This window comes from Drosophila subpulchrella, chromosome 2L, assembly GCF_014743375.2.
Source record: "Drosophila subpulchrella strain 33 F10 #4 breed RU33 chromosome 2L, RU_Dsub_v1.1 Primary Assembly, whole genome shotgun sequence".
In the NCBI taxonomy this organism is placed as follows: Eukaryota; Metazoa; Arthropoda; class Insecta; order Diptera; family Drosophilidae; genus Drosophila; species Drosophila subpulchrella.
The window spans coordinates 15,383,213-15,403,527 of NC_050610.1; the positions used below are offsets into that span (position 1 = coordinate 15,383,213).

The 20,315-nt window shown below is 40.9% G+C and overlaps 2 protein-coding genes across 2 annotated transcripts; one reads left to right on the forward strand and one right to left on the reverse strand.

The window, feature by feature from the left end:
• Positions 1-2,763: 2,763 nt before the first annotated feature.
• On the forward strand, positions 2,764-5,588 carry LOC119546654 (protein sister of odd and bowel). Its single transcript, XM_037853109.1, has 2 exons — positions 2,764-4,654; positions 4,939-5,588. Exons 1-2 carry the CDS (start codon positions 3,324-3,326, stop codon positions 5,348-5,350), a joined length of 1,743 nt encoding a protein of 580 aa, XP_037709037.1. The 5' UTR covers positions 2,764-3,323; the 3' UTR covers positions 5,351-5,588.
• A 922-nt stretch (positions 5,589-6,510) lies between these two features.
• On the reverse strand, positions 6,511-7,465 carry LOC119546317. Its single transcript, XM_037852515.1, is given in 3 exon segments — positions 6,511-6,641; positions 7,299-7,380; positions 7,382-7,465. Coding segments are annotated over 3 exon segments (297 nt in total).
• Positions 7,466-20,315: the final 12,850 nt, after the last annotated feature.

Genomic DNA, 20,315 nt, shown 5'->3' on the forward strand with positions numbered 1-20,315 from the left:
CCTGCTATGTACAACATCAAGTTTTATCGCTGATCGTGATCATGTAATTCCAGCCCACGCATGCGCACTCGGCGCTCGCTTCGAAGGAATCAAGTTTAGCGCATTCTTATTCGACTGAGACGCAGATGGAGATGGAGACTTCGGCTTCGACTTCGACTTCGACTGGGACTGGAACTGGGACCTTGTGACAGATGGTTGTGAGGCTTCAAGGCATTCCCTCGGATCGCCCAACCCAACTCAGCCCAGGAAAGGAACCGAAAGGAAGGGCAAGGATAGGACAGGCAGGAGCAAGAGGGACTGGTTCCTCCATTTTCCCTACACTTTGGAAAATTTAAGGCCACAAACTAAAGGTTTGGTTAGTTTTGGAAATATATTTTTAAATGCTTCAAAGATTTAACACGTTTTGTTGTCCTTTTTTCGAGTTTTACTTAACAGCTTTTTAAAGATCTGTAATAAATAAAGTAAGTATTAATAATACAAACTAAAAATGGTTGATTTTGGTAATATATTTTAAAATACTACAAAGTTTTAACACGTTTTATTATTATATTTCGATTTCTCACTTAAAGCTTTTTGTAGATCTGCTCATAAGTACTAACAACAGTTTTTAACAAGAGAGAACTTATAATGTTACCTTCTAAGCTTAACCGAAATACTCGAAACCCTTTTTGCCAAGTGCAGCTAGCTTAAGCCTGTGCGATCTTTATGTAAACTGGTACTTGAAATTTGAAATCATGTACCATTTGCCTTGAGACAGACAACGATACTTGGGATGGGATGGGATTGGGGACCTGGCAATGGAGCCTGGCAATCGATGATCGTGTCCCTGAAGAGGAGACAGGAGATGCTCGAGAACCGACGATCGAGGCGGCACAGGAAACGAGCATTTAAAAGCGCGACTATCGAAATATAACGACATTAAGCCAGGCTTTTCATTTAAAGGAAGCTTGTGTCAATACGACGGAGTTTACCTTGGAATGTGCAATCGCGATTGCTAATCTTTTGATGGCGCCGCCATTCAGGATGATCTGGGGATCATCCTCGCGATGATCATAATCATCCGCAGGTTGGCCACTAAGCGACATAATTGCTACCGTGAGACTGAAGATCTCGGGGCCCCAGACTCGAGATTCCAGACTCCCGGATCATTAAAAGCTGCGATCCTAATGCGCTCCAATCAAACACACGCGAAACGAGCGTATGACATGTTTGTGCATTATTAATCACGATAATATCTGTATAAATGGTAGAAAACTGCGAGTCCCGGCCAAATTGCAATTTAATGCAAAAATAAATTGCACTCGGAGCTGGACTGGCCTTTTTGTTGTTTTTTTTTGTACCCAGCCAACCGGCAGCCGGAGAGCTGGCAGCTCCCATGATTATTGGTCATTTACTTGCGCCGTTTAGCGCATTAAAATCCAGTCCCCCCACTGAATCCTGAGCTCCAGACTTTTCTTATATAAAGAATAAGGAAATAATTGACAGTTGAAAAGTCTCAGCTATGATTGCGCCTGTGATTCGAATTGTGATTGGGTTTGCTATGCGAGCGTATTTTTGGATTCTTCTGGCAGCATTCTTCTCTCGCTCTTTCTTCTGCACTTCTTTGGGGATGGCGTGCGAGGAGAATCATTTCAATCAACTGGCATTGCTTGGGGCTGAAGAAATCAACGCGTTGACTAATGGCCACAATTTGCAAGTGCTAGCAGGTTGATGCACTTGGAAAAAAGGTTCGCCTATTACGAACGGCGGTTTTATGTATAATAACTTCTTGGAACCCCTTCAAGGTGTTTCTTCTTGACCGCACATCAAAACTGCTCTTAAGATCGTTTATATTTAATAGATTAAACCATTGTTCTATATTTTTTACTAGGAATTTCACGGTTGCTTTAGAGGTTGAGAAAACAGCTGGTTTATGTTTCGTTATCAGGAGATCAAAATCCTTTTATGATTGCCGATTACGTTTGATTCTAGAGAAATTAGTTTTAGAATATTTTTCGGGATATGATGTTTTCTTAAAATATTTTTTGGGAAGAATAAATATTTGAACGTTAAATATAAAATAGCATTCTGAAAAACCGACTAATCTTTTGGGTTAGGGTTTAAGATTGCCTAGTGTGCAAAAATAGTTGGAATTGGTAGTCTCAGCTTATTGGTAAATTTATGATTTTGGCTTTAACAGTGACTTTGCCTAAACCTATATTTAAACCGTAGTGTTAACCGACAAAAACTCAAAGTTTCCAAGGTTAAAAGTACTTTGCGAAAATGCCAGAAAGCCTGCGAAATTTCCTAGGAAGAATCATAAACAACTACTTGCAAAAATTATAAAAATATACGTAAATAATCAAAAAAGAGAGAGATGGCGAGAGAAGAGATAGAGGGAGAAGGCATGAGCGGGCGGAAAAGAGAGGGCGGGAAGAACACCCACTCAAAAGCCAGGCATATTAACCGCAGAAACCGGTTCTCTCTTTCTCGCATCGGGCGCGATCTCTCTTTGTCTCCGATTTGAGTTTGTGTGGGTGAGGCGAGAGAGAGGGAGCAAAAGGTGCTCAAAATACACTGACAAAACGAGTTTGCACCTGGCCGAGGTACACAACTCCAGTTCTCTGATCACTCTTTTTGTAGGTGATCTTGTGGGCGATTCTCTCTTTTACTCTCCCAGAGAGAGATCAGCAGCGGTGAGAGAGCCATAGCGATCAACAAGTGAGCGCAGGTCCGCGATATGTCCGCAGAGCAATGGACTTTTAGTTATTCCGTGATCTTTTACCAATATTGTGTGCAGCGACGGCTGATCGACGTCAAGAGAAGAAGAAGAAGCAGCAGCCGAATCAGAGAAAATAAACAACAAATATAGTAATATATATATGTCCTAACACGTGTGTGTGTGTCTGTGTGGGTCAAGACCGGAAGTCTGATTAAACGGAAATCAAAATATAGAAACTAAAAATCATCTTTAAGATCGTTTACTTAATTTTTCGCGTGTGCCAGCAAGCCAGCAAGCCGAATTACTATATTATTTTATTTGAAAAATCGAAAAGCGTGCCTGCCAATTTGACTTAACTTGCCGGAGACTGCATTTTGTTGTTTTTCGTTTTTGGCCAGACGTCAAATTCGATTTTTATGACTTTTGAAAGCGTGACTAAGACGTGATTTATGATGGCGTGTGGTTTTTAATATTCATGTGGACGCGCTCCGAACCTCTCAACCTGCGTAGGTGCGCCAAACAATAAAAAACACAAAAAAATCACCACGGCAAGCAGCAACATCGCAGCCTCGAGGCTTTATCCCGATATCCAGCTGAGTGTGTGCGTGGATTCGACTTTTTTATGGAGGCAGTTAAGCATTTGAGTGCCGCTGCTGCTGCTGCTGCAGCTGCAGTTGCAACTTGCTGCGATATGCCGGCCAAGGCAGCAACAACGCCAGCAACAACAGCCGATATTGCCGAGGCGCTAAGCGATCTCGAGGCAGGCACAACAGCAGCAACACTAGCCAGCACCGCAGCAACATCGAAGCACAGCAACAAGCCAAGTGCAGCAGCAACACCCACAACGGCGCACAAGAAATCCCAAGAGGGTTGCAACAACAGCAACAGCAAGTGCACGCCAGCAACATCGCCGATTGCCAGTAAAACCAGCAACGCCGCCATGGCAGCTGCAACAGCAACGGCAGCAGCAGCAACTAACGATCTTGCAGCAGCTGCTGCGGTCGTCCTGTCGCTGCAAGGAACCATGGTCAGCAGTCTGCAGCAGGCCGCCTTGCTGCCGGCCAATTCGGCAGCAGCGGCTGCCTTGAATCTCCAGGCCCTGGAATCATATTTGGCACTGCAGCGGCTCACCGGGAAATCGGATGTATTTCGCTTTTCCAGCAGCAATGCCAGCCACAACAGCAGCAGCAACAGCAACAGCAACCATGCCGCCACCTGCAACAGCAACAGCAACAGCAGTGAAACGGAGACTAATGCCTTGCCCTCCTCGTTAATAGACATTGCCAATATAGAGCTCAAGTCGAGCTGCTCATCGAGTTCCTCGGGGGATCCCCCTTTGACGGCAGCAGCAACATCAGCTTCTGCTGCTGCTGCAACATCTACGTCCGGCAGCAACTCTACCAGCACGTCAGCAACATCCAAGTGCCTGCCACTGCCGTCGATTGGTACCGTTAGTGCTGCTGCTGCAGTTGCGGCTGCTGCGGCTGCTGCAGCAGCTGCTGCGAACCAACAGGCGGCACTCGATTGCGCAACTGCCGCAGAACTGGCAGCAGAATGCGATTTACCCCTGCTGGATGGCGAGGATGCATTGTCCTTTGAGGCCGGAGATTTGGACAGCAGCTATGGCAGCTTTATGTTCAATCCATCGGCCTTTAGCCAGGCGGAAACGGACACCGGTCTGCACTCCCTTCAGGCCACCATGTATCAGGACAAGATGAATGTCATTTCGGGGGCGGCAGGGGGCGTGGAAGAGGCGGGCAGCTCGACGGCAGCAGCGGCGGCAGCGGCTGCACAGCGGTCTAAAAAACAATTCATCTGCAAGTTCTGCAACCGGCAGTTCACCAAGTCCTACAATCTGCTCATCCACGAGAGAACCCACACGGACGAGAGGCCCTATTCCTGCGACATCTGCGGCAAAGCCTTCAGGCGGCAGGATCACTTGAGGGATCATAGGTAGGTCGGGATCTTTACTTTATAGGAAACAACAAAGTTTGTTTTTAATCAGTCAATCAGCCAAATGCACTATATTTAAAAATATAAGAGAGCTTAACTGCGCTTTGTTCCATAACTATGCATTATGTAAATAAGCTGTTTACATTTTGACTTGCTAACATCATAGTTAATTTTGCCTTCAAAAAGTTCTCTTAAGAAACATTTGATCATCTCCACATATCTTAAAGTCCATCTTCAATATAATCTCACCTACTATTCCTTTCCCTTATTCTTTTATTTCACAGATACATCCACTCCAAGGAGAAGCCCTTTAAGTGCGCCGAATGTGGCAAGGGATTCTGTCAATCCCGAACTCTGGCTGTCCACAAGATCCTGCATATGGAGGAGTCGCCGCATAAGTGCCCCGTGTGCAATCGCTCCTTCAACCAGCGATCCAATCTGAAGACCCACCTGCTCACCCACACCGATATTAAGCCGTACAATTGCGCCTCCTGCGGGAAAGTTTTCCGCCGTAATTGCGACCTGCGACGTCATAGTCTAACGCATAATTTGGCCGCCGGAGTGGGCGGCGTGGTGGGTGGCAACCTTAGTGATCTATTTGGCTCTGGGTCCAGTTCCAGTTCCGAGCTGGGTTTGCCAACGGGCTCCACCAGCACTTCCGGATCCTCCAGAGACCTGGTGGCCGTCAGCGATTGATCTTGCAACTCTATACTATATATAATACCCACTCAATAAAATTAAATCTCATTTGCAGCTCTCATGAATACGAATCCCTCCATTTCGTAATCGTAATCGTACTTACTAAACAGCATTTAGTTAAGTCTAAGTTTAGTCTTAGTTACTTTGGTTTAAGCCTTGGATATTTGTGACGTAAGCTTAGCAGGAAAGTTTGACTTTGTGTAAGGCACTTGATATGTTTAGAAAATAAGTAAAATTGTGGACTCTTTTTGTACTATCGAATAAATGATAATAGCTTAAAGGAAATTCTGAAAACGTTGTTTATTTCTGAGGTGGGCTATGCGGCTTTTGCTACTAAGAAGCTACTTTAAAAGCGAAATCTAAAAAAATTAAAAACTTTAAAACAAAGCTATCAGCTTTTAATTTTGCACTCTGTATAAAGGAAATTTATATTTTCACTTCCATCTATACGAATTTCTTGAGTAGATATACTGAAATTTCTATGAACGTTGAGCCCTTTTCTCACCCTTTCTACCGCTTCGATTGTACTCTTGTACTTACAGTATTTACCCACTTGTAGCTAACTAAAATCAAATATTTGTACCGATGTTTATCGCCCGAGTGCCAACAAGGGCAATTAATGTACCATTAAAGGTGCACACCTTCAAACACATATCGTACACCTTTTCCAACAAGCCTTTGACAACAAACAAGAATGACAATACTGAGGCTAAAACAAAGAAATATTTTCCCACCATTTCCAGGGTTCAGTTCTCCAGACTGTTCCATATTTCAAGTCAAATAATGTATGACATGCCGGTTGACAAGTGGAGCAGGCGCTATCTCATCGATCGAATGGACCACCCACAAAAGCATATATACATCGATATTGGGCCACCCTATTTCCCACACTTGAAGGAAGAACCAGATAATTTCGGGCGTGTCCGCTGAAAGAGTTTGAAAGAGATTTTATAGCGAAAAGTGGGCTGTCCGTTCCAGAACAAGGGTGGAGCTCCAGCTCCACCAGACTGCCACAAAGTTTACAATTTTTATTATCGACTACAAAAAGATGCGGCCATAACGACACAAACACATACAGTGCACTTCAAAAGGGAACGCCGACCGCGTTTCCTTCCATGGCCATCTTACCCCTTTACTTTATTTTTTATTTTTTTTCCTTAACTCTTACTTCCCGAAAAGCGATCGCCGCGTTTGTCAATCGTTAAACGGATCAATGTAAAGCCGCCTGCAATGTTGTCTTTATGAGGCCTTTGCTGTTGCTGTTGCTGTTGCATTTCCTGTGCTTCAGCTACACCAAACCAATTACAACGATCAAACAACAATTATGGATGAGTCCGAGTTTTGAGTCCCAGTTTGAGTCCGATTCTTGACCAGAGATCGCGGCTCAGTTCTGGTTTGTTTGTCGTGGCCGGCTCTTCTGCCCCGACTTCCCTCCTCGGGTGGTTAAACATTTTAAACACGACCTGCTTGCTGCTCTCAGCAAATATTTGCGCGGATATTGTTCTATTCAATGGAACAAGCGTGCAAGCGACACTGAGAAAAATAATATAAATATATAAATTAAAAAACTGGGAAAGACTATTGACATAAAGCCACTTTTACATTAAATAATAGGCAGTTTTAGTTTCCCAAAAATAAATTTAAAACAATTTTCCTTTAATTTACCTAAGGAAACTTAAATGGAATTTGCCACTTTTATTTTAAAATCTTTTTAAATATACAAAAAAATAATGTTCAATAATTTTTCCGAGTGCATTGACATCTCCCATTAGTCCAGGCTCTAAACAGCCTCCAAAGACTGAAAAAAAACCCCGAGAATGGAGCGTCTCTGGGAATTGCCAGCAATTTCACACTTTATGCGCGACGGCTTCATTTCCACAGAGTGTGTCCCCCAAACCCTTTCCGCCCCTTTCGGTGGTCCCCAGACCCCAAAACTATATAGTACTATCCAGCTCATCCTCCGGCCAAGAGTTGGACATTCTTCCCAAGCGGCGCGTGCGGGAAGAGCGGATGTTTGAACGCTTTCGAGTTGCCAGTTCGGAGTTTACGAACGCTCCAACGTAGCTCCAACCGGCTGTTGGACCGTATTGATGGGAAAATTATGAAATTCATTGTTTGTGTTTGACTAATAATTATGACAGCAAACGCATTGTCGTCATAAATGCGAGGGGACAACCCCGGAAAAAGGGTCGGTGGAGCAGGGGATGCGGAGGGGGCGGGAGCGCACTAAATTCGCTTTGAGGTTTCCGCACCGCCCCAGCCAAAAAAAAATAAAATAGAAGAAGAAAAAAGTCTGACTAACTCTAATAAGCCCATCAACGGCAAACGACAACACGGCAACATTCCACCTTCGATCTGCAACACTTACAGTAACAACGACAACGCAACAGCAACTTTGCACGGAAAAAAGAGTCTAGTAATAATAATAGCACCATAATAATTATGATACTAAGAAATATCATATATTTTCTTACACATAATACTATTAAATATCTATAAAATAATAAATAATATAATAATAATATAATATACTAAGAAATAATATTATAATAAAAGAGTTGACATTTAATTTCTAGGCTTGCAACACGAAATTAAACGATTCTAATCGATTTTTTCGGCCAATTAAATATTTAAAAACAGTTAAGATCACTATCCTTCCATTCCAAGTCAATGCATAGCATTTTCTTTCGGTGTACCAACAACACCATCCAACAATGTTGTTGTCTAGTGTGCGAGGCGTGGCCGTTTCGAAGATTCTTTGAAGTTGGCTATTGCTTTTGGTCAAGGTGTTGTTGTGTAGCTTTGCTTTGCTTTGGTGGACAGAGATGGCGAAGGAGCATGCTGATGATGGGGCAGATGATGATGGCTAAGACAAGAAGAAGAAGGGAAACATTTTGGTGCGTTGTGAAATTTTGTTGCGTTTCCCGGAACCAACGCAAAAAAGCGGAACGTTCTCGTTGTCGTCTGGTTGTTCGACTCTTTTCGGTTGTTTAGTTGTTTGGCGATGTCTTTTTGGGGCGAATGTAAATGTCAGGGGGCTGTCGGCTGGTTTATTTGGTTATTTGGCCACTCTGCCATTTTGGCTCCGGCCAGTTAGTTTGTCGGCACCATTTGCTTTATGATTTGATGTATGTGGCTGTCCGTCCGGTCGTAACTACGCCAATAATTTTGACCCGGCCGCATAGGGACCTCAATGGGAACGAATCCGTGTTTGCTCAGCGCTGATATACGCACCAACAAGGCACTGGGCTTATTTTGTACTATTTTCTAAAACTAAGATTGATTTAATTTATTAGAGATAATCTGGTATCTCAAAAAGTACAATAAAATTATAATATTCCAAATTGTTTAGACCATATATGATAAAAATGTAATCATAACCATTAATACAATTAATTATTTATCAAAACATTGGTTTTTATTTAGAGGTACTTTTGATTAATACCGAAATTAGAAACTGAACAAATTTAGAAATTTTTGAGACTTACTTTTTGTTTTCTCTGTAAGAAAAGCGCATCTTACTCTTTTTTGGGGCCAATCGCCGGCGTTCGCGGACTTGAAAACTCTAAGGTTGAAAGCTGCGCCAGAACTGAGGAAAACGTAAATTTCTGGCGGCGTTCTTCTGCCTAATTAGGTGCCATCTCGTAAACGTTTTCACATTTTTGTTGTTTTTGTTTAGTTTGGGGATAGGTTTCTAGAGCTGTAATTGATTTTTTTGCTTTACACAAAGAAATGCGGGAGGTAGACATAGGTGGCTCGAAATGTAAAACGGTAAAATTATTATTCAGTATTAGACCCGCTAGACTTGACAATAAAATTTAGAAATAATTTGTATCTTTTAGCAGCACTTTTAAATCTATAACCCATCACCTTAATTAAGAAATATTACAAATATTATACAATTTTCTAAGACATTTTATGGGTAGCAATAGTCATTGTTAATGAGTCATTAACTTATGTTGACAGTAAAATAGTTATTTTACCCATTTTATGAATTCCACGAATTCTTCCGATAAACCTTCCCCCAAATGCCCCATCTATGTAGATTCACCCACACCCATTTCCTCACAGCTGTCTCCCAGACACCTCGTCTCCATCTCAGACCCTCGCCTATACCACCCACCCATAAAAGCCCTTTGACAACCGACAAACGATCATAAAGCTAGAAAAACTAAATTTCTGGAACTGCAGTCGCCGCCGCGTCTTTGTGCCAATGTCATCATACAGAAGAAGAAAAGCTGCCGAAAATCGTGCAAGTGAATAGAGAGACCTTGCTTATAAGGTCTGCTGTTGGGCCCTTAAAACACCAGAACTCGTTCGCGGAGGGGAGGGGAAAAGGAGGGGGCGAACGGTGTCCCCAAGTGGTTATTAGATTTTATTGGACGGGACACTTTTGCCGACGGGGAGTTGGGGCACTTCCACAGAGTTCTACAATTCTCTAGAGTTCTCTTACGTTGCGGCAGAGAACTGAAGCATGCATATGAAATCCAACTCGTAGGTCACTACACCTAAGAAAAATATTTGTACCAAAAGGGTTGATTTATAATGATATATATCATTATATTACTTTGCGGACTTTTATAACGAATAGTTAAAAATTTTGTTATTTAGTTCTATAATTTTGTGCCATAAGGTATTTCCTGTTCTCATATCGTTCCCCAAAACTACTCTCTTTCTTTATAGTTGTATATTAAAATAGTTATCCAAGTTCACTTTATTAATTTTGATGTCTTGTAAATATGATCCAAAAAAGTTCAATTGATATGAATTTTTATATATCCTGGTTTTCATATCCCTTGCGATGACAATTACATGTCACTATTTTTCAGTGTGTTCCCATATGCCAGAACCTATAACTCTTGCGCGATGTCGGTTGTTGCATTTTATTGCAGGCAGGCGCAAATGCAAACAAATGCGACAAATGTCGAGTGCACACACATATTTAGAGTTGTAATTGACAGTCGGACGAGTGCAGTGAGGTGGTCTCCTCTCTCTGGAGTCCGATCCAAACTCTGTACTCTCCGTAATCCGTACTCCGTACCGCTCAGTATTCCGTATTCCCTGCCTCGCATTTCGTATTTGCCCACGGCTTGTTTGACAACTTGCCGGGCACGTAGCGCGGAGCAGTCGCCGGATCGACTTGTGTACTACAACCTCACACGGTCGTCAAACAGTGTCAGAAGAAGCCCCACAACTGGACTATACACTGAAAGAAAATCGGTTTTATTTGGCTTAGCGAATGAATCTTAATCTACTTTGTGATAGGAATTGGCTCTTAAGACAGCTGAACTTCATTCTTACTTTTTATAATGCTCTTAATACCATAATGAATATTTTTAAGGCCTTAAATATATTTATAGGTATAGTTCACATCACTTTTCACTTTTTTTCACTTTTTAACCCGAGTGGGGAGAACTATCCCCCATTTTCCCACCGATGGGATCCGCGCATGGTTCACTTTGAGCTATCTTAATTTCGCCCACATATTTTGACACTCTGAAATAATTCAGTTACAAATTTTAACTGATTGAGCTTGTAGGAGACTATTTTTGATAACTACTTGTTTTGTTAATATAATATTATATTTTGAAGGTTCCTGGTACGAATTGAATTTTCGCCGAGTGCAGAGAAGAAAGCAAGAGAGGCAGTCAGATACTGGTCGAGCTTATCTCCCCACGTCGCCCACCCACCGCCACCCCTCCCCGGGCACTACTGCACCCCCTTCGCCACCCTGGACAAACACATTTAGGGGAAACGGGGGGTTATATGACTTTTCGGAAACTGATAAGCTCCGCTGAGCTGCAAGCTAATTGAGTGACGACTACGAGTACGCGGTTAAATTAAAACGAAATCATTTGCAAGCACACCCCTGAGATCCCAGCCCCCGGTACCTCGCCCCCTTTTAGCACCATACCCCTTTTTACACACAGCCACCCCCACCTACATATATATATATATGTTTTACCACGACTACTTCGTCGGCAGTCGACGATGATTAGAACCAAAACAATCAAACAAAACACATCAAAGAGCCGGTGCCGTCAATTTGTCATTAACGTAATATACTGACAAGATTGCTTTGCACGGATATCGCGGACGTTAGTTGACTTACTTATGTATATGTAAGCACTATACCATACCGTACTATACCATGGTATAGGTACCCCTTAATATTTGTCAACAAACACAGAGTTGAGCGTCCGTGAAGGTGTTGTAATACTGTTAGAGTCGGCTATTTTGAGAGTGGCTATTAGTAGAGGGTAGTTGTAAATTTCCGTTTTTAGAGTGAAAAAATGTGACATATTTTCTTTGTTTTTCTTAGGTAACTTGGCTAAGATCTTGTATGCCTAAGGATTAGCAATTTGTGTGGGATTTTTCTAAATCATGAGTTTTCTGAGTGGAACGACAGTGGGGGAAGGAATGTTTGGGGAGTGATTAATACTGCTTTGAGGGGTTTTTTTTTCAGGTAATTTTTGCTAGTGATTTATAATTTTTAAATACACATATATATTTTTTTACAGGCCGAATATTTTCATTAGCTTATAAAACCCTTTGAAATATTATTTTGACTTCACTTTCACCCAAGTCTCATGTCTTTCCCTCAATTACCTTAAGTCCGAGGAGAACATTCACCGACCAATTGAACACCATGTTGACGACTCCTTCACTTATTTCTAAGCCGACAGTTGTGACACGATGACGATCACTTTGTGGTTAATTAGGTTGAGTCCCTGTTGGACGATTACGACACCTAATAACAACGTAAGCTCCATATGAATAGCTAAGTAAAAAGAGAAATATGATGAAGAGCCCGAGGCGGCTCTCCAATCCCCATTTCACTTCATCCTCGACCGAATATATAAAAAACTATAAGCCGATGCACACGAGCGAAAGGCTGAAACATAGATATATTTACACTCTGAGATACTTTTGTACGCTTAATTTAAGAGTTTTTAAAAATATATAAAATATTATAATATATTTTCGTAGTCTTAAAATAGCAAAATGTCTATCATATATATAACTTTAAATATAAAAGATATCACTTTTTCATATAGTTTTCTCCTGTGCATAAAAGGGATAGTAATAAATTCCACGATGATTCCTATACCATACCATTTCCTTAAAACCCAACAGATGCACAGACAGGCGACCAGTCGACTCAATTACGGTTACGTAAGCCGTTTTGCGTTCAAAGATCAACGAAGCATATAACCAAATATATATCCCGGATTTAAAATTCCGGTACCGGTAACCCCGACAACCGTTTTCGGATCCCTTCGGGCTGCCGATGACAGTTTACGAGTGGACACATATATATTTCACGCTTATCAGCACCCTTCCCTTTGGCATTTCAAAATGTGAGGGGACAAATTTCTTCTTCACTGTTATATCGGATATATCCTCTTCCTTTTGTTGCTTTTGCCGTTGATTAGCTTAATAATTTGTACCCACTTCGCACCCCATTTCCAGAATTTCCCTCTCGATAAAACGGGGGATGTTTAATGATCTCCGGATGGGCGTGGCATGGTGTAGATTACAAGCGAAACAGTTGCTACTAATGGATGGTTATGGTTATAAGCAGGGTGGATTGCTCATGGCTCGATTTTTCGGGATGTTTTTCCTTGGCCACCATGCTGCGATAATTGAATAAACATTGGGGCGGGCCAAGGCGCGTTAATGTTTGAAGTTTGCTAGGATTTTCATTCAGTTACCAGTTAAAGTGATGTATATCGTAGCTTTTATCTTCCATAGCCAACGGGGGCGTTACAACTTGATTCGAATCATGACTTTGGCAGTGTTTTGATTTTGTTCTTCTTTGCATATCTGAAATCGAAATCTTTGTTGACTTTTGGGGGAGGTGACCTTTAAAAAATTAAAACTCTAAAGGGAATCTTTTGATCTAGATGGCATAATCGAGTCGTTTTCAAGTTTTTGAAGACATTGTATTTGGATAAAAAATATAATGCATGTAAAGTAATACATTTCGTAGTATATACCAAAAATTCTGTGTGAAGAACCAATGCTATAAAAAACTTCGCCTTCGCATAAACCATCGTAATTAATTTGTTAGACTATCATCAACCACTAAATGGGAAGAAAGAGAAGCGTGAAATACTTTGTATTTCCAACTCTCGAAGGAAAGCTTCTGATTCCAAGCCCGATTTCTCGACCTCTCTCTGATTGATGATCCCAACACGCGACTTCTTTGTACTAATAAATTCCCAGCAAAATTCAGACAAAATTCCTGGCCTCAGAGATAAGGTCCCCAAGAGCAGACACCAAATGAATCCGAATCCGATTCCGAGACCGAAGTGTGGAAAAAAACGATCATCAATGGATCGGGGAGAGCGGTTCTTCCGGTTGGACATTTGACAGTTGCAGCCATAAATAAGCGTACAATAATTTTGTAGCCCTTTGTTTGAGTGTAAACAAATTAGAAATCACACGGCCACAAAAAATTGACCACACTTGGCGTGTGTGTGAGTTGTGTTTACTTAACCACTGATAACAAAGTTGAAACAATAAACATTTTTCTCGCACAACAAAACACACAAATCCACTTAGCCACGCGCGTAGAAAGAAAGCCACCGATGGGAAGAAAGAACAGGGACCACCAGGTCCCAAAAAAAGAAGGCAGCTCGAGAAAGAATCGAGAAGAATTCCATATGATCGTGTGGTTGCGTTGGTGGTTCCACTGGCGTCATATAACCCATGCGAAACAGACGGCAATTTATTGATGAGTTTATTGCAACCACTTCAGGGGGCACGGATCGAGGAGGAACTGAGGGGAGGACTGCAGAATGATGCTCGATGATGTCTATGTCGTCGCATCGGCATCATCATCAGTTGATTCTTTGTATTATTTTTTGTTTTTCGTTTCGACGGCGGGGGACACAATTTGTAAATTTCGTTTTATGACAACGCGCGCCACGTAAAATAAAACCATCTGCGGTGGCTTCGTGTGTCTCCGCTGACAACCGAAGCCGGCACTCGAAAAAAACACTGTATTCAATCATAACCATATTTTGAAAATTAACCACATTTTAACTGCTGATCTAGCCGAAAACTAGAGACCATTTAAAAATCTTTAATACCAAAATATTTCAATATAGGTAAAACAGAAATAAGGTTAATATTTAAAAAAGAACATGATTTTTAACAATCGAGTCTCCATTTTATTTGAATCGGGGTATATATAATAACATTTTAACACAAATCTAAAGCTATGATAAGATCCATTCGTTAAATGAAGATAATTTTTTTACAGCAGCATCTAGCTGAATTTATTTGCTTACATTGTTTCTCGATGCGGCATGATTTCCACTATTTTCATTCCTTTAAAGAACGTAAGTGCAAACCCTGATTTTTATCCAGTACTGGACAAGAAAGCTTAAGACCTCAAACTTTTTTCCAGTGCGACCCAAACTTGAACCAAAGCCACGAGAAGATGGAACCAAAAATGCTAATTTAAAAAATTACGAGTTTCGTTCGCTTTTGGTCACACCTTAAAATGTTAACTTGATTTCAACCGAACTGATCAGACTTGGCTTAGGTGTAGTGTTGTTGGTTTTTGTGTTATTTTGGGAAGTCTTGGCGTATACGGTAGGTCCAGCTCTAACTGTTTTTTATCGTTAGACACGACAAGCGGCAAACTGCCGCTGTTTTTGAAACTCAGTTCCCCTGGTCTTCAAATATAAATAAAACAACGATGCGATATTTATAACGAATATTTATGGCACAACCAATTTTTTTGTTCCTGTCACGAGGTTATAACAAAAGCTGAAAATATTAATGAATCTTAGAGCACGAGTAAAATGCAAATATGCGTTAAATTGAAAGAGGTAGTCAATAGAGTGCCTTAAGCCGTTAGCCTGACTTAAATATGATATATCTGTTTTTATGGCAGCTTGCAATTTAAAATAATTCAATTAACAAACAAATAAATCAAAGAATTAGAATATATTACTGTTATTACATTGTACAAGTATTTATAATCTTCATTATTGTCATTTTTTGATATTGACGAAGTTAATCAGTTATATAAATTTAATGTAAGCATGAACTTTAATGCTCTCTTTATAGATTGCTTAAAGAATGTTTTCCAAATATTTAGGTTTTTGCTTGGTTTCCAGACTGTTTCAGGGACAAGAATCCTCAGAAAAGTTTCGGATAATGTTTTCCCATTCCTGTATGATCTGCATCGATCCACGTCCAATTCTTTCCCCAACAGGCGGCGCTGAGTTGGTGAGTGAGTGTTAAAGGCAAATCATTTTTTAGTACAGTGCAAACGTGGTTCCCCTCTTTTTTTGTTGCTGTTTGGTCTTTTGCCGAAAATATGATTTAACTAAATTATTACCTGGAGCACACCTTAAAGTAATACAAAGGCACCAGCCACCACCGGCCGGCAACAACAATAAAGGAAACGCTTAATTCTGCATTGTTTTATTTTGTATTTTTTTTTTTGTGAGGGGAGCTGAACTGAAACCAAACTAAACCGAACCTAACCGAAAGATGCACCTTCAACCAAACCGAAACCAAAAACAAATCCGAAAACCTCACGGAAAGCGGGCTGAAATCGCGGGAGGAGGGAGTGGTCCCAGTGGAGCAGTCATCATCATAGTTTCGCTGGCTTTCTGCTCGTGGGTGGGTATCATACATTTGAGCAAAACGCCCCTCCATCTCCAGCCAGCTCGCCAGAAAGAGATGGGGAGTCTGAGGCCGCTTGCTGGGTTCGTATTTTTCCATTTTTTTATTTTTTATTTTTCCAAAGCAGGCAAAACGCATCACCATCACAATGTGCCATCAATAAGTGGTAACAGCGTGTGTTGTGGCCACATACCTCTTCCAAAACTGTAGAAAGGGTATACCGAAAAAATGATTTCATAGTTTTTTAGAAATATCAACAAATTTATTAAAGTATTATTCTCAGCCCAATCATAACCTTCGGGGTTTTCCGGTTGGTAACAGATAGGAATCGAGCGTTATCAGTAATGGCAAAAAATGGGACTAGTCTAGAATGTAAATAACAATCTATAAATTTGGAATAACAAGGTTTAAAGCAGCCAGAAAATGAAATCATTAAAATCTTTAAAAATAGCCCCTAAACAAATTTCTTGATGGCTGTTTTTTTATTTTATTTTTTATTGTTCCGTTGAAATGAATTTTATATCTTAATAATGTATGTATTAGTGATCTTGACTCTCACACCATACTTATTTCATGTTGAAGATGACCTGCTGCAAAAAGAAAATGCTGTTTAGTTATTTTAGTTGCTGAATTTAAATACTTACTTTGTAACCGGCTCCTGCTCAATTTCTCCTCCCACGGTAGTATAATAACACCTGCAGCCAGTTGTTGAGTATTCACAGACTTGTATTGGACTGTACTTCAAGGGCATGCCCTCAATTACCATTAAGCTGTAAAATAATACAGCTAGTAGCCACACTATTTTCATTTTTAAAATATTTAGTACGTTTTCGTGTTGATTGTATTACAGTCCAATTGCAACTGAATTGGAACATAGAGATTTCAAACATATTTCATGTTGACCCCAGATAATGTTTGAACTAATCTTTCAACATTATAGTTGTTAATTCGTGGAAACATCTCGCATAACAACAATATATTTATATATATAAACATCACTGCTCGCAAAAATTAAAAAAAAAATTTTTTTTTTTAATATTGCTTTAAAAACGTTTGGTCAAAAAAATATTGTTGAAGAATAAATAATTTTTGTATGAGAAAAATAATCTTTTACACAACCAAAAATATTTTTATAACTTTTGGCAATTTTAATACTGTCATTAAGCCATTTCGCTAAAAAAAATTAGATAACAAATAATATTTTTATGGGTGAGTATAAACACCATTCACATTAATAATAACTAAACATTATTCTAGGTATTCTTCGGATCTTAAATAAAAATTTGTTTTTCCCTTATAGATCACATTGTAAGTTTGATTGTTGTACTGTTTTTTGTCTTAAGCTCTCATAAGCAAGCTAATTAAAGGGGTATCCCTGGACTCCATAGCCCGACGGCGGTTCCTAGTCTTACAGCTGTTGTCGTTAGTGGTGGCGCGTACCCAGATCTCTGTTCATTCGTGAGCGGAACGTCCATCAATGTGGCAATACTCCGGCTCCGGTGGTTGTTGCTTTTGCCATTGCGACTCCGACGACGATCATAACTTGAAGTTCAATCGCAATGCCGCGGGCCATTTGCCCAGCCTTAGTGCCAAAGCCAAAGCCCAAAAGCAGAAGAAGTCGCAGCTGAAACTCAAACTGAGGCTCAAGTTGAGCCGCCGTTGAGGCCCAAAAGCTAAAAATCTGGGGAAGATGAGGCCACGAGGTACGAGAATCAATCGCCCACGTTTATGAATTGCTGCGGCGCCGAAAAAGAGGGGCCAGCCAGGGGTTAAACGGGGGGCGAAAGGGGCCGCAAACCACCGGCAACGTGCAACATTTTAGCTGTCCACTGGGCCACAAGCCTTGTGTTTTTCTGTGGTTGTTTTTGTGTAGAGTGCCTTGCAACCACAAAACGTCGCCACTTGCGCCTCATAAAATCGACAAAAAAAAAGTACAAAAAAAAAAATCAAACCGAAAAGAAAGAAGGAATGGAGCCAGGAAAATAAGGGCTAGGCACACGCGCCATCCAAGACTTTTCCCTTTGCGGTCGGTGCACTGCGAGAAAAGGGTATACAAAAAGCAGGATTAACTTCATAATTCAAGAAAGCGAAGTGCTGAGAATTATAATGCTTCCACAAGACTTGCTCTTGTTAGAAATTTTATTTTAAATCAAATGAATATATATTTACAAGTAATATTCAATTTGTCCCTTAAAGTAGAAATTGTTTTTAAAATGTTTTTTAATTCTGTGAATTCGTTTAAAACGGTTTTAGGAAGCATACTTATCTTCTAGCCAAATTTCTTTCTGTGTTAACCTTTTTTTTCTTTTCTTCTTTTTCGGGTGGAGGTGCAGACTGCACCTCGTGCACCATGGGGTTAACGTTAACCCAAAGCCAAAGCCACAGCCCAAGCCCAGCGCCACCTACGCTCGATGATGCTCCATGGATCCCAGCCATTGGGGATCGGGATCTCTGGAGCGGTGCATGCGACAAATATTTCAACACACAGTCCCACCGCTTCGCTCGCTATTCTAATAGACCGATTTGTCAGGGATCAGATTACATGCCTGCTGACGCCCACATCCGGTGGAGGTCTCTTGGCCAGAAAAACTCAGCCAAAGTGTTGAATGAATGTTAGAGCCGAGACTGTGAATGAACATATTTCACAAACTCACGCGGCGGGGGAGTTGAAACGCCACAGAAAAATGGTTGAGAAAATTTCATTACAAAATGCTCTAGGGGAGACCAAATGGACTAGAGCTTTTATATGGTGGGAAAGATCGCAGATATTTAGGAAAAAAGTAGTACCCACGGAGTAATATATAATATATTAGCGTAAATAGAATACTTTCTATTTGTAATAATAACAAGGAATAGATTAAGTCGTAAGTGTTATTAAGCAGTGGGGTTGTTGAGTTACTTTATATAGATCAAATTTCAAGAAATCTTTTACTAATTAATATATTACCTTTTCAGCTTTTTCTAAATTTTGTATAACTTTATTTAGTTATGTTAAGCTTAAGTGGAGAACACAAGCGACCTTCATATCACAGTCCATTATAAAAGTCCCAGGACTATCCCCTCTTTTAGGCTACCACTTGGCTGCCTCCCTTGGCGCATTGTTTATGGTTAATCTTTATCAATTTAAAGAAATATCTTTGTTTCGACATTTGCACATAAACAGCGTAAAAAACTTTTTGAACAAAGCCCGCAGTGGCCGCCAAGATCAGCGATCCGCTGCCCAATCCAATTCCAATCCGATTCTCCTGGCGATTCTCCAGGAGATTCTTCAGGGTCCAATGCCAGTGGCGTCTCCAACGGAAGCAAAACCACAGGGGGTGGGCGTGGTGGCGGCGTCGTCTACCCCCCGGCCCCACCGAAAAAAGCCCCTTTCTACCCTGGAACAGAGACACCTTGGCCAATGTCTACAGACATATTCTTTTTGGCTGGCATCCCAGAAGAACTGAGCTGACAACAAGAAGCACCAAAAAGCACAATTTTAATGAGAATATATTTTGTGAAGTGGTCAAATGACAGCGGGTTCAACATTGTTCTGCCAACGGAGAGGGAAAAAATAATATTCCGTGAATTATGAAATGTAGGAGGTGGATCCTTAACGAAGCATCCCAAAGAAAATGTCGTTCACACAGCGTGAAATGTTTCTGAAAATGCCATCACCAAAGGCCCCAAAGAACCGGAGAACTCCCCCCCGCTGTTGGGCGATGACTACTACCAGCCAACTACTACTGTGGCTACCCGCAAAATGAAATCAAAGAGGCGGGGAATATATCGGGGGATCAACGCAACGGAGTCCCCAAAAACCCATCCCAATCCGCATCACAGTCGACCATTTATATGGTCATCAATAAAAATAAATCAAAGCGCATTTTTAGAAACCTTTCAAAAACGAAATGAAACGGGGAAGGAGTTGCTAACTATTTTGTGCCGACTTCGTAAATACTCTAGAGTCAAAACTATCAGCGTTTATAAAAATATTATGTATGGTCTGTGCTATGATTTAAGGAACGTGAAATATAGACAGATTTTCTTCACAAGACTTTCTTGTGGTATCATCATTAAATTAATATACCCCTTGGTAGGTGTAGCCAAAACGATAGTAAGGTCACAAGATTTCGGCTGCGGGCCAAAGCTGAAGACAAAGAAATTCGAGGCTATATCTGGAATATGTGTCTGCGAATCCATATATGGAAATTAACAAGAGATGCCAAACCACCTCAGTCACACTTGGCTTAAGAGCTGATTCTGGATCTGGGGTTGAGGTGAAGTCTTGTTATTGCGAGTCCTTGGCGCGTTTGCAAAAACAAACATTCAT

Coding starts and splice junctions, on each gene's coding strand:
- LOC119546654 (XM_037853109.1), top strand. CDS start 3,324: ATGGAGGCAGTTAAGCATTTGAGTGCCGCTGCTGCTGCTGCTGCAGCT. Junction 4,655..4,938: donor GATCACTTGAGGGATCATAG/GTAGGTCGGGAT, acceptor TTTATTTCACAG/ATACATCCACTCCAAGGAGA.